This window comes from Nothoprocta perdicaria, unplaced genomic scaffold (assembly GCF_003342845.1).
Source record: "Nothoprocta perdicaria isolate Ctin4 unplaced genomic scaffold, notPer1 scaffold_5, whole genome shotgun sequence".
Lineage (NCBI taxonomy): Eukaryota > Metazoa > Chordata > Aves > Tinamiformes > Tinamidae > Nothoprocta > Nothoprocta perdicaria.
This window is the reverse complement of record NW_020455754.1, coordinates 4,050,476-4,065,985: the sequence shown is the minus strand read 5'-3', so window position 1 is coordinate 4,065,985 and position 15,510 is coordinate 4,050,476. Positions and strand designations below refer to the sequence as shown.

Genomic DNA, 15,510 nt, shown 5'->3' with positions numbered 1-15,510 from the left:
GAAAATTAAATTCTTATATGGCACACTAGCTCTAATGCCATGTGTGCTATGTACAAGTTAATGGATGCAATGAAAGCTTACTGTTTATTCTTTTTTTAGAATAATAAAGAAAATTTGGTAATTCTAAAAAGAAAGAAAGAATCCTTAAACTGATAGCTTTACAAAAAAAAATGCTTCCTCTTATTCGACTTGGAGCATAAACCTGCTACAATGTCTGGCATGTGCTAAACATTTTCACTAGCAAAAACGTGTTTTTGCTTCTAAAACAAAAGTGATAAAGACTGGTCCTAGATAACTTAAAAAGAGTCCTAATCTCCGTAGTTAAGCCTAAAGCAGCTTTCAAACTATCTGGTTTATGCTCCAAAAATGCTATTAAGCATTTCTTGTTTTAATCATGCTTTGATTTCTTTTACTACATTTTTATTTAAAACAATGGAACCTAATTGTATGTGTTCAGGTACTGCTAACCTGCCGTGCAGAGCAGAATGCAATTTACAATGAAGTGTTTGACAACACAGGTGAGTCTGACCGATGAGGACGGGCGAGGGGATGTCCTAGACTTTTGACATTGGTATTCGCAGCCCTACAAGGCCACCAGTGGGGTCTCCTTCTGCAGTCTTCTCTAAAACCTGGTTCACAAATTCTGATGTTTGTCCAGCTACAGGTAATCCTTAAAAGGAAAGTTAATAACACACGTTATAAGACTGCTATTATTTGCAGGTTCCTCTGAGTTTAAAGACAATTAACATTTTGGTCAGTGACGAACTAAAAGGCCTAAGAAGTTTATAAAGGGGTAGCACTTTTTTTTTTTTCCTCTATTCCAAAAATAGTTGTTGATGTAACACTCCATAAATTACATGTCTCTTCAAATACATGAGAATACATTAACTTTATTGCTTACCCAGAGTATCCTTAATAAGCACATTCAATTTTTGTTCCATGCTGACCCCTCTATCCTCTTTAGGAAACTGCACGCGATTAACAATTTCTTGTTTAATGGAGTTGATCACAAACAGTAAATTATCTGCAAAGAAAGAAAAAAAAAAAAACTAGATGAGGATTACACCATATTCCTTCTGGAACAAAAGACTTACTCAGTTGTCCACACACTGTCATCTAGAAGAAGTGTTAAATATGTCATAGTTTACTTACTGTAACATCATAGACAATCCAAACAAAAGCACTACATTATTATCTGTAAAGTAGCTCAACACTGCAGGTAACCCAAGTTATGTTCACTCTATGAAGCAGACATCAGCATTGCTTTCTCTATAAGCTGCCAGTTATGACCCAGTTACATGAAGATGCAAATCAGAGCCTTGCATTACGAATGTAAGAAAAACTAACAAGTGAAGAGTCATATTTACCATATTCTGTGTTGAGACCCCAGAGTTTTACTTTGTTAGCTTCATACTGGGCTTTCTTCTTTAGTCTACAAGCCCTATAGTAAGAAGAATTAGAACATTTTTCAAAACTTCCAGAATACTACGAGCATCTGTTTCCATTAGCCACATGAACTTACTATTAACCAATACTTGCAGAGCTTTGATGTACAAAATCATCTACTCAATCAGGCTCACTGAAAGCATGCTGCTACCTATATTTGATTACATTTCACATTTTCTCACTGCATCAAGCATTTGCCCTGCAGCCAAGTATGCCAGCTTCTAATGGAAATAAATCATTAGCTAGGGAGCAGACAAGCTAGATCTCAAAAGCCACAGCTGCCCTGCTTTTTGATAAACAGGTAATAAACCTGCCATGGGGGATGCGAAGATGAAGCAGGTTCTCGAGACAAAAAAGTTAGTTAGGTCTGACTTGTACACCTCAAGTAATGTGAATTTGCTCATCCAAGTAGTGCTAACTAAGACTTACCTGGAAGCCAGTTTGTTCTTTTCTTTTCGTGACCTTGGTCTGGCCGTTAAGGGAAGTTCACTGACTGGGGTCAGGTCACTGATCACCTTATTCAGTTTCCTCAGCTCATTCCCGATCTGCAGSAGTTTTCTGGGGTTGGGGGTCAGGTCTTCTACATCAGTCCTCCGTGACTTCTTYGCTGCATATTTCCCTGTTTTGAATATGCAGAAAATTGGGCTGGGAAGTAACGGAATATGTATACAAACCTGCAATAAACATTCTTAAATGCTGTATTTTGGTGTAGGTTCCTTTGTTCATCACAGAACAGAATTGAATTCTGTGATCCCTATGCCTTTCACAATAGCATTTCCAGACAAACAACTTCATACAATTCATATTCTATCCAGATCAGATAAGAGCAAATTCTGCTGGCCAGGACAGAAATGAATTGGAAGTGAGGAACTATGCACACAGCAGGGCTGAAACAGGTATGTCACAAGTTCAAACACACTTGTTTTGCCCCAGTCCTAACTTGCTAACTGCGTTCAGACAGCAAATTTTCTCTCGCACGAGATGCTTGAATTCCTAAATAATCTTATTCCTAAAACTCCGCATTAATAACATCTATTAAGACTTGGCACTGCAATGACCTTCACAGATAATAATCTTAAATGACCCAAGTAAGGACTAACCAAACCTGCTTAGATGTATTTGAGACTATTTCAGGCCTGGATTTCCTGGGGAAACATACATATTCTGGATACAACTTGTATTTCTTATGATATTCTCCCACTGGTGCATGTCTCTGTCTGGATCCTCACTGAAAAACRTCAACTATTACAGATACTTCAATGAAAAAGGTAACAAGAAAACAAGCATAATTTACAAGGGGCTTGTTCTCAGTGATGCTACTCACACTGGAAGTACAGGGAGCTGGCCATCAAAAAAGTTGCAGTAATAAAATAGAGTTATTRGATCAATAGGTTTAAGCTCCTAAGAGGCTATTTTAAAGAAACAGTTTATTCGCAGAAGACGAAGTGCCTCTCTGAGCTGCATTTGCATTGGTGAGAGGAACAAGGGAGGAGCAAAAGAAAAGAGTTATGTCTCGTTGCCCGTCCCTTGCTTCGTACTGCAGATAAAGTGAACTTGGCACCTGAGATCACAGGCAGCTTATTTCTAATGTAAACACTACTGAAACCATCTAACAGCTTCCAGGAGCAAATATCAGCCRTGTGATCCTCCCATGATGTTTACAGTAGCACAACTGTAAAAAAAAATCCCTTGGGGCCCCCAAAAGACCCTTGGAAGTTACAATCCTCAGTTCATCCCCCTTGCTCTGCAGGGAACCCCATGGACGGGTACTGCTGTGTGCTCAGGGTGCCTTCCCTGGCCTCAGAGCTGCACTCTCAACTGAGCAGCAGTTATCAATGTGTTAAGGGTTTATTTGTGTGGCCAAAACCCAGCTTCCCAGCAGCGTCAGGTGGGGTAATTTGTCTACACAGGCATCAGCCTCCAGTGAAGGCATCCACCTGTGCCTTGGACTCCGTCCTTACCATGGTGGAGACCGTTCTTCTGGTACATGTTGCTGGGTAGCGTGTCCCGATCCCACTCGGATGGCCTCAGCATCCTCTCCTGCTGYGACGGCGTTAGCTGCTCACTGTACTCCCAGAAGTATCTTCGTTTGCCTCTTTTCCGACAGGATATCGCGGTCATTTCTTTTAAATCCTCCACAGAATCATTTTCATATCCTGAAAGAATGCATTGTATTGTTTTTTGTTTGCTTGTTTTTAATGTTTACAAGTCTGTCTCTAACCTTTTAATTATGGAGCGAGTTTTTTAGAAATTAAGACCAAAAAGACAAGACAATGGCCTGTTTCACATCATCTTATGGACTCAGATTTAGCCTCAGCTGTTACCAAGTATTTGCTTTAAATACAGGAATAGACATTCAGCCAGCGATGGTTTTTCACTGGCTTAATAGAGACAAACTATTGATGCACAGAAGGCCCCTTTCTGTTGTTTGACGCCTTAAGACTCATTGCTTTTCTCCCCCACACTCTCACTACTGTGGGGGAGAGATGGCAGCTGTTGGACAGCGTTCTTCCACCTTCTCCATTTGCTCCTTTAATTTGCAGGAGGACAATCCTAACTCTCCTCCACATCTTTGATTAGTCTTCAATCACAATGTGCACAAATAGAGAAGGGTAATCGAAATAAAGATGGATTAGCAAAAGACTCATACACAAAATAAAATTACTGCTGCCTCTTGCATTTGGGAAATAAGTGTAACTCTCCATCTCTGTTACATACTAAAAGAAGAGCAAGTGTCAGTACAGGAGGCCCTGCCATGAGGACCATGCACCAAAGTTTGTGAGTAAAGAGCATATAATATAAATATATAATATATATATATATATATAATATAAAAAAATAAAAAATAAGCATATAAAAGGGCATAAGCTGCTCCAACCCTTTCCTCCCTTTTTAGTGGGATGAAGAGAAACGACCCACAAAGCTACACAGTATTGCAGAGTTACATTTTGATGCACTTGGTTTAACTGTCCTTGAAATACATTGAAACTAAAAGGCCATTATGCAGAGTGCAACAAAATGTTCAAAACACATTAATGGAAACACTTCTTTTCCCTCCTAATTCTTACACATGCTTTATAAAACCAAATTAAGATAGTCTGCATTAAGGGAAAGAAGCGCTACACTGTCTTTTGCACTGAAATACTGTATATGATATGTTACATTTAATAAAAAATATCGTATTTCAAAAGCAAGTCCGATCTCTAATAAATGGGCTGCAGGCTTAACAAGCCTGGCCCCCCGTGCAAGGCTCTGCGTCGCCTTTATCCAGTGGCCCAGGGGAACCCATTCTCCATTCCCTCCCGTTACATTGGTCTGTTGGCACTTGAGCAACAAGCTGAGAGAGGAAACCCAAACTTTGTTGTTGTGGTCTGAGCCTCCCTCACCTCACGCTCCAAGGTAGGAATAAAAGTCAGGTACGGAAGGCTGAAAGCCGTTCTAAAGCTCTGTTTCCAATCATTACATCAATATCTTTACTTTGACTCACTAATTTAAACATAAAAAAGATATTTTAAACAAAAGGAACAGAACAGAATTGAACAATGAAACATGCTTACTGAAAAATAAATTTTCTTTCAAGGTAAAGGGATCAAAAKCATGACATCTGTCTTGTTTATCATGACAATAAAAGGAATGCTGCCCAGACTGGCCAATACCCAGTTACAAACACACACACTTGCTACCGAAATTCAGTGCCAGAGGCGGCTTCGTGTACAGCCCCATACAGCCCTTGGAACAACAGCCAAGGACAGCAAACTGGTTTTGGTGAAGCCGAGTTTCATGCACTCTTAAAACATGCAAAAAAGAGTAAACAAAAGCAAGCTATGTATAAAATATGAATATCAGCGAGTCACAACCGCGTAAGTCTTTGTCCTTTTAATAAAATCTATCTTTGCTTTAGATTTTTGAACTGAATTGCTTTCAGTACCACAGAAGGTTAAATCTTCCAACGCCAGGTTTATTTTTAGAACATGTTTCCACAGTATTCACCTCGACGTGGAAGATACCAAAGGCAAAGCAAAGTTCTGGTGCAATGCAATTAAAATCCTTGCAGATACTATTTTCTAATGTATAAAACCATAGAGCAAAACCATCTTTTAGTACCACCACAATCGACGTGAATTCAAGGCACCTTTAGGTGCTGGGAGCGACTGCGGGGCAGTGAAATTTCAAAGTATTTAATAATTCAAAGTCAAATTCCAAGTAGTTAATACAGTTGCACGAACTGCAACGCCACCATTTCAATAGGATGTCTCTTTCTCGAGATTTCCAGCCTTTCTGTGGCCGTGGCTCCGCGCGCCGCAGGGCGCTGCCTAGGTCAGCAACTGCGTTTCCTTACAGAGAGCTGTAATAGCGACTCAAAGGCTCCTGTGAGAATAAGTACAGGGAGCTCAGTGCAGAAGGAGGGAGGAAAAGATTTTWAAAATGCTACTAAAATATGTTATGCACACATAAAAGTAACATGAGGGGCATTAAACACTCAACAAGTTTAACGCCCACTCGGGAAATCTCCTTTATAAAATAACAAATCTGATCTTAAGAGTTCAACATGACAAGTATCAGAGAAGCCGCTGTTTTAAAAAGGGAAAATGTCAATTGCCTTTTTATCACCCTGAAAAGTTATGCTTTTCCAAATGTTTGAATACCTTAATTCTTCAGCTCTACTAGAGAGCTTTTATTAAATGTGAATATTATATCCTCTATAATTAAACTAATGCTTGGTTACAGTCCTGTCCTTTTCCCTCCATAGATTTTATTTCTACAGAATGCCTTGCTACTTTCTGGATGAAGGTTAGSTCTTATTTTCGTTGTTAATGCTCCTTTTCTGCATCCAGAATAGGAAAAAAAATAGCATCCTTAGCAGACCCACTTAGTAATAATGCTGAAAACTATGAAAAAATCATTTCACTAGTTTCAATGACATGTATTGTTTAGATTCTGTAGAAAACCCCATGTACAGTAGGACTTACATAAATTATGGAATTATTTTACTCAGACTATGATTTCATAATAGCTATTAATAGCTACAGCTCTGAATACATTCAAGGCAGCAGCCCACCAAAGCACTAGAAAGCTCTGCACATCCTATCAGCAATCCACCAAAAAGTAGACAACAATTGCTTGTTGTACCTTAGGCTACAAGCTATGTTTCCTATAATCTCTATTATTGTTTTATGACCACAGTTTATCTAGTTTTTCTAGAAAGACTGAAAATGCTTATCTTGCAAAGCTTTCATTAATCACATTTTACAAAGCACTAGAATGAGAGCTGGTACCGTAAGACCAGGTGGTTCATCTGTAACTATAAAACACTCCAAGACATTTTCCACTCAGCAGACATAGATTCATTAACCTTAATAAATTCCAGCACTGCTGGTACCTGGTTCTGAGAAAGTATCGCTGATGTCATCATCTTTATCATCTTCATAATCTTCCTCCTCATCATCGTTTTCAGACAGCTCATGCTCACTACCAAATCCTTCATCATGGTCCTCATCTTCAATATCTTCCTCATCCTCCTCATCTTCTTCAGGGTCTCCTTTGGTGGACTGCTCACCCAAACTGTCTGTGACAAAAAGGGAATAGTTGTGCTCTTCTTTCTTCTGCGAAGAATCTGACACCGACGCGCTGGCAGAAAGACTGCTCTCTCCTGCAGTAAGTCCTGTGGTTTCTGGAGGTGGACTGACGAGCAGCTCTTGAGTTTCTTTAAAAGGCAAAACATTAGGAGTACTGTGACTGTGGGGGGACTCTATTCCTTTCCTTTCTTGTCTCTTTGCTACAGCACCACAGTAGCAGGTGTTTTCCTTTGCTGCATCCGTGTGTGTCTGGCTCAGCACGGGTCTGCTCTGCGGTAAAGGATTGATCTTTACTTTCGCCTTTTTAACATAGTCTTTACATTCAACATGAACGTTCACCTTCTCGCTGCCGTAGACGTTGGTCTTCCCCATGATTTGGGTGCTGGAGGCAGGCTGAGCTGCAGCTTTGCTCGCCTTCTGAACACAGTCCGACAAAGGAGCCTCAGCCTGAACGTTCTTGGAGGAGCAGACTGGGGCTGCAGCTCTGCTAGCAATTTTTTTGCCAGGTAACAGAGAATTTAAAGGGTTTTGCTTTATGCTAAAGAGTGAATCGGGGTAATAGAGTGAATCAGAAACAGGCTGGGAGTCCTCACTGTTAAGCTGAGCCAGAGTTGGCGTTTTGCTGATCACTTCTTCATCTTGATATGGGCTTGAAAAGTCATCAAGGCCCAGATAATCCACCTCTTTCGTTCCCCAGATATCACAACTAGTTAGTTTAGTGTACTTAGTTAAGTCTTCACAGTACGTATCCCACTGCTCCCACTTGGAGGTGAGAGCGGCTTCTTTGTCCAGGATATCCGTAAAAGACTCCAAGCTCTCCAGATCTTTGCAGTCCTCCATGGAAAGTAAATTGTCTCTGGAGCTTTGTTGATAGTCCATTTCTCTGTCCTGTGCACAAGAAGACAAGTCAAAAATTATTATTTAAAAGAAAAAAACTCATCTGTTCTCTACTTAAATGGTAAACTTAATTGCAATGAAGCATGAGAGAGTGTTAACACATGAAGACACCTAATCTATCAACTACAGTCTTGTTTTGACAGTCCGACAGAAATCTAATTTTCACGTTCCAGCTACAGATCCTTCTGAAGAGGCAGATAAAGATACAAGTCAAGGTCTGATGATCTTTCTTGGCCTGGATGCCACCCTGTGCCACATGCTCTAGGTGTGCCTGCTTGAGCAGGAAGGTTGGACTAGATGATCTGTAGAGGTCCCTTCCAACCTTAAATATTCTGAAATATTCTGAAATATTCTGAAATATTCTTCTGTTATTGTAGATTTACCTGATTGCTAGGAACTAAACTAGGACCAACCTCCACGCATTTCAAATACTAAAGACATCAAAGGCAAATGACTGTAGTCTCCACTAACCTAAGTGGAGCCTTCCTGTGTGAAAAAGGGAATACGCTCAACTTCAGCAGTCCCTGGAAAGCCTCATTCAAGGAAGATGGATTAATGAACATGAGTTTATTTTCTCCTTTTAGGTAGGGAAAACAAATGAATGCTGACCCAAGTAACTCACAAGTCAGCTTTTGGTTTGCTTCTCTTGCACTCACATCTTGGCTGAAGTAGCTCGTGCTGCCCTTGCAGAAAGAGCTTGTTGCAAGGAAGAGTCTCAAGCCCCATTACATAAAATGGACACACCTCCAATTTAAGAGTTATATGTSAAGTCTTTCCTACTGCCCAGCTAAAAGGTGCGTCTATTGATGAAGCATTTGCTGGACAAGCAGTTACACTCTTCCCAGATGAGTTCCAAGCACTAAYAAATCACCATCTATCATTCAGGAACAGATATTCTTAATTACTACATGAATTCAGGTTGCTAATCAAGAACAGGGAGTTATGTGTGCCCGTGAACACACCTGAACACACAGGTGACCTACCAGTTCATACATGAAGTCCGGATCTGAACTGCTTGCCAAGAGATCCGTGCTCATCAGAGTCTGCTCYGAAAACACGTGGCTCCGAAAGGCGTCCCCAAAAGGAGGGTCCATTCCGCTCACGCTGGGCTGCAAGGACATTGATACTGCATTTTGACACAGGCTGTAAAAAGGCCTATTCTTCACTTAAGCGAACATAAAAGACTGTCATTTCATTCAGCTCTCTGAAGTCACGCTCATACTTGGAGTGCTTTTACCTGTCCAGATAAGCAAGTCATTTCTCAGTGTGAGAGAATATGCTTCAAGAGCCAGCTAGGCACATTCACCACTTTAATCACAAAGGACACATTTGTATTCGTCATGTAACTTCAAGAGCACTGCTCATTCATTCTTTCTTGTGAGTTTAAAATTCTCATGTGTTTGGCAGGTTTGGGGATATGTTAGCATTTGTAGAAGGCAGTGGTGAGYACTGGCAAGATCTGGGAATATCAAYAGGCACCACACGCTTCCAGAACTATTAGAATTTATAAAACCTTTATCTGGGATTGTCACTACAGCAAAATTCCCTACTACTAAATTGTTTTACATCTCTTGAAAACTAAGCGGAACTTTGCAAAGAAACATTACGCAGCAGGACTGGCCGCACAGGACCAGGCTGCCCRGGTCCTGCTGCTTCCAGGGTGAGAGCTTCATTTCCCTTCCAGACACACTTGCCCGAGGGCTGGGCAGGCTGAAATGCTGCCCTGCTCATTCAGCCCGCGTGCTGACCTGTGAGTCACTGCAGGAATAAAAGGCTGTTTTCCAGGCATCCACCCTCATCAAGAAGACAACTTTGCTAAATTCTGCTGTGGGAACAAATAGAGTAACAGGAGCAGCAACATAGCTTCACCCTAGGCACTACCAGGACATCACTTATTCTCTTCTAAATTCTCCTTGTTGATTCCAGCCAAATATGCTCTTACATTTTCTTTATTCGGAGAGCAAAAATTATGTACAGGATCAAGTAAGATCATAAGTTATCAGACTTACCTGAGGCATCTCCAAGCCCAGATTCCCCAAATCCAATTCCAAACTTCTTGTTTTATTCACTTGTCGATTCCTTTCCAGCTTTAATTCAGTCTCAATGAGTTTACAGAATCCATGCAATGATTTTTTTCCCTAGGATAACTTCAGTTCACCAACATGGAGCTCTTCTACTTGTAGACTTCTGTGTGAAATAAGCACAGCAACCCCCCAAGGAGATAAGTATCCCTTCATCAAAAAGGTAGTGCTTAAAAAAGAAACAATCAAAATGAAGAAAGGACAAAAAAATTCTCTTGAAACTGAACACACCTCATGTTGGAACCTATAACAATTTTCATCCACTGCCGTCCTACATCAAATGAAAAGTTATAGAGGCTACAGCAGAGAGTTCCTGTGCAGACCTTTTCAGCTGAGYTACATTTCGTTGCCCTTCTTCCTCGCTACCTAGACTATGGACAGATGGGAGTCTAGTTCCCAGCTCCATAGACACATGAAAAGTCTGCATAATTGGAAAAACGGCGAGCATACGGCGGAGCACAAAGGAGAAACAGTCTTCGTGACTAATGTAACAGAGCAAATAAACTCTAAAAATACCTCAAACAAATGTCTCAAATATTAATTTCGGCACAGGCAGCAATGCTGCTTCAGCGCTGCCGCCTGCTTTCCTTGGGGTCCGAGGCACTGAGGCGCACACGGGATCACATCCCGCGCTCGTGCAGCAGCATCTAGTGGCAGCGGGACTGGAGCACGGCACGCGCTGCCCGGCGGGGAGGAAACGCCTCCCTAACGGGACACACTCACTGAAAACTGCGCCAAGCTCGGCGCTGCCCGATAAAGGTCCTCTATTAATTCCTCTATCAATTTCAACTAAAGCACAGGCTAATGTGGATGCATTAAAGTTACTAAGAGACAAATGAGATTGATTTATCACTTTCTACTGCTTCTATAGACCCATTGCCACTTTGGAGGTGGATGTGAAGCCTCTGTGAGCCCCATATACTGCTTAATCTTGCGTTTGACACAGCACAACTGGACTGCAGAATAGCGCCGTCCCAGCACCAGCAACCAGAGCTCCGCTAGACACAAATGACCAAGGCTCTCGAAAGCAACAGGAAGCACCAAGGGTGACACAGGCTGTATCAAAACAGCCCATTTATGCATCGCATCCAACAGCAGCCCCGGCACGGCTCCACGGCCCCCCATCGTATCCAAGAGCAGCTGCAAGCCGGCCCGCGAGGGGCCATCCCCRCCGCCGGGCGCCGCTTCCCGTGAGCCCCGCTCCCGCTCCGGCCGCTCCCGCCTTGCAAGGCGAGCGGCGCGGGGAAGCGCCGGCCTGCCACAGGGATGGCCCTGCCACGGGCACCCGGCGGCRGCTTAGCCCTGCTTTTTCACAAATGCCTCTTCTCGTCGGTTATATCCAGCGTAAATACCTGGCGACTGAGGTAAAAACAGAGATTATTATTATTATGGGTAAAAAAAAAAAAAAAAGACTTATCAAAATGTATTGGTTTTCAAATAGCAGTTAAAATAGCAAGGAAACAAACTGCAAGTCTGGTTTCACACAAGCGACTGCTCCGGGTAAAACCCTGCCGGCAATGCTGAGCAACACGGTCCCTTTCAGGGTTTGTGTCAAGCAGAAGGCAGCCCTGTCTGCGGAAACTCTGCGCCCTGGAACTTCTTGGGAAGTTTCCTTGTGCTCAATGCCCCGTGCTGCGAAGCTTGGGTCCCCAAAGCAATGAGCCCCCAAACCTCTCTCCCTTCCCACAGTACTGGAACTGGCTCTGCCTCCGCTATTAAACTTTGCATAAATGACAAATTCACCTCAAAACTGGCCCCATCTTGGAGAAAAGGGCTGCTCCACAACACAACTAAGCAGTGCAGATCCTTGATTCTCAAGTGTGAAGACAAAACACTATCATCCTTAACACAAAGCACAACTTTGCACACGGGGTTGCAGAGATCACTGACTCAGAATGACAGATATGTCCATTCAAAGAAGAATACCAGATAATCTGGTTTTCCCCAAAACCCTTTGGAGTCCTTTAGCCTTGACATTTCCTAGCATTAATATTTAAATGTTGTTTGAATGTCATTAGAATCAATGCCAGTGTTCTACAAGATAAGGTTTTTATTGGTAGCTCTGTGGAGGGAAAATGAGGAAGACAGCAACACGCAACAAGCTGGTTCTTTAGAGACACTCAGTGTTCACTTCCATCTGGTAMATTAAGAGGTACAGCACCCGTCAACCACACATATGGAAACACTGACGCAAAATCTGAACCAGTTGCAAAGGGAAGTAACTTCCCAGACCTCCCAGCTGGAAGTCCTGTTTTTTACAGGATTCATCGTTACTGGCAGCGTTAGCTCAAGACGGAATTAGACCAGAACAGTGCAGATGTTAGAGATCTGTAACGAATGCAAGAACTGAGAGGTCTGTGGCAGAGCTCAAGAACAGCGGTGCAGGAACCAGCGCGCAGGAATCCAGCGCTACAAGGAGCGTCTGCTGCAGGACCCTCGAGTTCCTCACACGCACGGGCTGGGGTGAGAGCCAGGGCTGCCTCCCGGCACCGGTGCACACACAGGGCCCCTGCTCCCTTGGGCAACCGCCTGCACTTAAACTGGATTAGGGAGATTAGGGAACCAGCTCCGAGTTCTGGGTTGCTCTGTTTGGGTTTGTTGTTTTTTCCCTTCAGATTCTTGAGTCAAAGCAGTGCGCAGCTGTATCCCTGTTTGTGAAAGAAGCGGCCTCACCAGCAGCATGAGACATCCCAGGAACCAGCCCTTTCACTGAACCTTTAAGAATTTAAGGCACTGACAACGGGACACATAAATACATTGTGTGGCTTTTGCTAAAATCCTGAGGGGCCATCAATAAACAACCAAAAAACGTTCAACAGAGTCAATAACTTCTTAATCTAAGAGCCTATCCTATAAAACATTCCCGGCCTTGTATTCACCCTTGGAAAGGGCACTTTGGGAGCGGTTTAACGGAGGTGCGCGCGGCGCAGGCAGCCCGACCCGCGGAGAGGCGGCCGGGGGGCCGGGGGGCAGTTGTCACACACGGGCTGTCCCCGAGGCCACTCAACACCCTCCGCAACAACTGAGCCTCCACAGAGCCCCCAGGAGAGCCACCGCCTTTTGGGTGACCATTCGGAACCACTTCCCTCAGTCACCGGCATGAATCACTCGCACTGCAGCTCTAACTAAAGCGACTGTTTCTGTCTCGGTTTGGATGCGTGCTTTGGACAACCTCAGGAGCCGGCGAGCGCGGCTCCACCACCCCAGCGACCGCACAGCAGCTCTCAGCACGGCAGCTAAGTGCTCATTACAGCTACAGAACATTTCACGAGCAATTACACCGGCGTGACGCTGCCTCTGCAGCAGGCAGCGGAATCCTTCCACGCCGCATTTTCCACCCGGAGAAAGATAAAAAGCCCCGTTGCTGCGAGCTTGCAGTGACGCCAGTCCCGCAAAGGCAGGTGGAGACGGGAAGGCGGCCGAAGGGAGGCCGCCCGTTGGAGCGTCCTTCGCTCCGGGATATTGCATGAGGCAGCGAGGCGGGAGCGTCCCCTCTGCTCCTGCTGGAACTTTTCCTCCTTCCACGCTTTGTGACAGTTTGTTTCCTATTACAGCACATGCTCTGCTCAGTGCTGTTTTCAAGCGCAGAACATATTTTTCTTATTGTTTCGGAGTGCAGTGTTTTTGTTTTTCCCTTCTTTCTACATTGCTCTTCAATTATTACACAGTTTTTTTTTTTTTAAAAAGTTTACTTCTTTGTCCCCACCACAAAGTTGCTCTTATTTATTTATGTACTTGTTCGTGTCACACGTAGGCAGACACTGWGGTAAAGGGTCTTCCTCTACTTCTACCCACAATAGCCTCTTTCACCTCCTGTGCAAAGAAACCACGTCCCCGTCCCTTCCCAGCGACGCTTTCGCACTAAAACGCCACCACGAGCACCCAGGGCTCCTTCTCCACCTTCTCCATCCCAAGGGCACGCAGCTCTGGACATGCAGGGCCCAGGGTGACAGCTTGCTGCCCTTGAGAAGAACCCTTCATTTGAATACTGTTTCACTTCTCTTATTCTCTTCCCTTCMCCGGAGGCAACTGCTCTTCCACTGTCTTTGCTCCTGTTCCTCTACCGACTTGTTCCCCTGTCCCCTGTTCTTCAYTCTGTTTGCACAGCGCAGACAGGCTTCAACATCCCTAAGTGCCACTGCCGAACAGGGCGCCTGCTCTGGAAGTGGATACGGAACTCCGGGCACTACTGTTTTATCCAAAAGAACACGGCACTACTTGAATCTTTAAATTACTACCCTAGTATATGAATTAGGGGAGAGTCGAATCAGAGACTGAAAACAAAAGCAAAACAAGACAAGAGTTTAGCTTGTGAAATCCAGGAATATCCCTAAATGACGGCTGTTTCTAGAAGCGATTTTTCCCAACGGCACCATTTTTTCATCATAAGAAAAATTAAGTAATCCCAAAGTGCTCGGAGAAAATCTTAAGATGAAGGAACGGCACCATCTATTCCACTTTTTGTTGTGCAGGATTATGTTTTGTTGCTCTTTTGCTAGAAATAAGCCATCAGCATGAGATGCTTCACGCCAGACCCGCAGATCATTCTACCTACTTGATTGCTAAACTAGCAAGAGAGGCTAAGTCATCGGGCAAAGAAAGGCAGAAAGTCACAAACAAACGTAAGAGTTCAAAATCAGAAGGGATTTTTTTTTTCTTACATAACAATGTAAATGATTGTAACTAACCTACAAAATCTCAGGCTTTCCGAATCTTTTTGCTTGACAGAACAAAGCCAACTCCCAAACTTTGCTTATGAATTGCGAAAGCCACTTTTAGTCTAAATCATCGCTTAATTAGGTTTTGCAGCCCGTTCAGCACAGACGGGCTCATGAGGGGAATCTCAGCCTGCGCGCTCACTTATTTATACCCCACTATCTGCTTATGAGTTGGGCAGAACCTTCCATTCCCGGTAAATTCCTGTTAACGTGGAAAAAACCAACACTGGGAGCCCCTTCAAAGAGCTCCTTTGTCTCTCCCCTTGCTTATTTATTAACCAAAAGTGAGGGTATTTAGTGGCTTGATGCCTCTGCAGCAGACTCCTGACRGGCCGGTTGCCGGCCCCGTCCCTGCCCAGCTCCGTCCGAGCTCCTGGCCTGTCACTCGCGCCCCACGCCGGGCACYGGCACCGAGCTCTGGTATTCCCACACCGCTCCTTCCTGCAAAAACAGCAATGGGAAATGCCTTCCGTACACACATTCCAACTCCAAATCCAGGTCGTCAACACTAAAATAAGAGCAACTTTCTGAAACAGCTCCGTTTATCCCTTTGGAGTTCTTGCAAATAAAGACATAAATGAAACAATAACGTTTAGAAAACGCCTAGGAGCCCCTCGGTGAGGCAAGCTGCGCTTCCAGACCGGGCAACTTTCTACGACGTTCTTGCMGGTGTTTCAGAGCGCCGCAGGGGCCGGGCTGTGAGCGCTGCCCTCCCACGGGGCCGGTTCCGAGCCCGGTGCCGGTTCCGGTGCCGGCCCCGCCCGCCCCTGACCCACTAACACACCTCCCGCC

General features: G+C 44.0%; 1 protein-coding gene across 1 annotated transcript; it reads right to left on the bottom strand.

The window, feature by feature from the left end:
• Positions 1-229: 229 nt before the first annotated feature.
• Positions 230-10,106, bottom strand: CREBRF (CREB3 regulatory factor). Its single transcript, XM_026047453.1, has 8 exons — positions 9,929-10,106; positions 8,903-9,028; positions 6,827-7,910; positions 3,408-3,602; positions 1,876-2,065; positions 1,368-1,441; positions 902-1,024; positions 230-670 (listed from the first exon to the last, which is right to left on the bottom strand). Exons 1-8 carry the CDS (start codon positions 9,935-9,937, stop codon positions 555-557), a joined length of 1,917 nt encoding a protein of 638 aa, XP_025903238.1. The 5' UTR covers positions 9,938-10,106; the 3' UTR covers positions 230-554.
• Between the last annotated feature and the right edge of the window lie 5,404 nt (positions 10,107-15,510).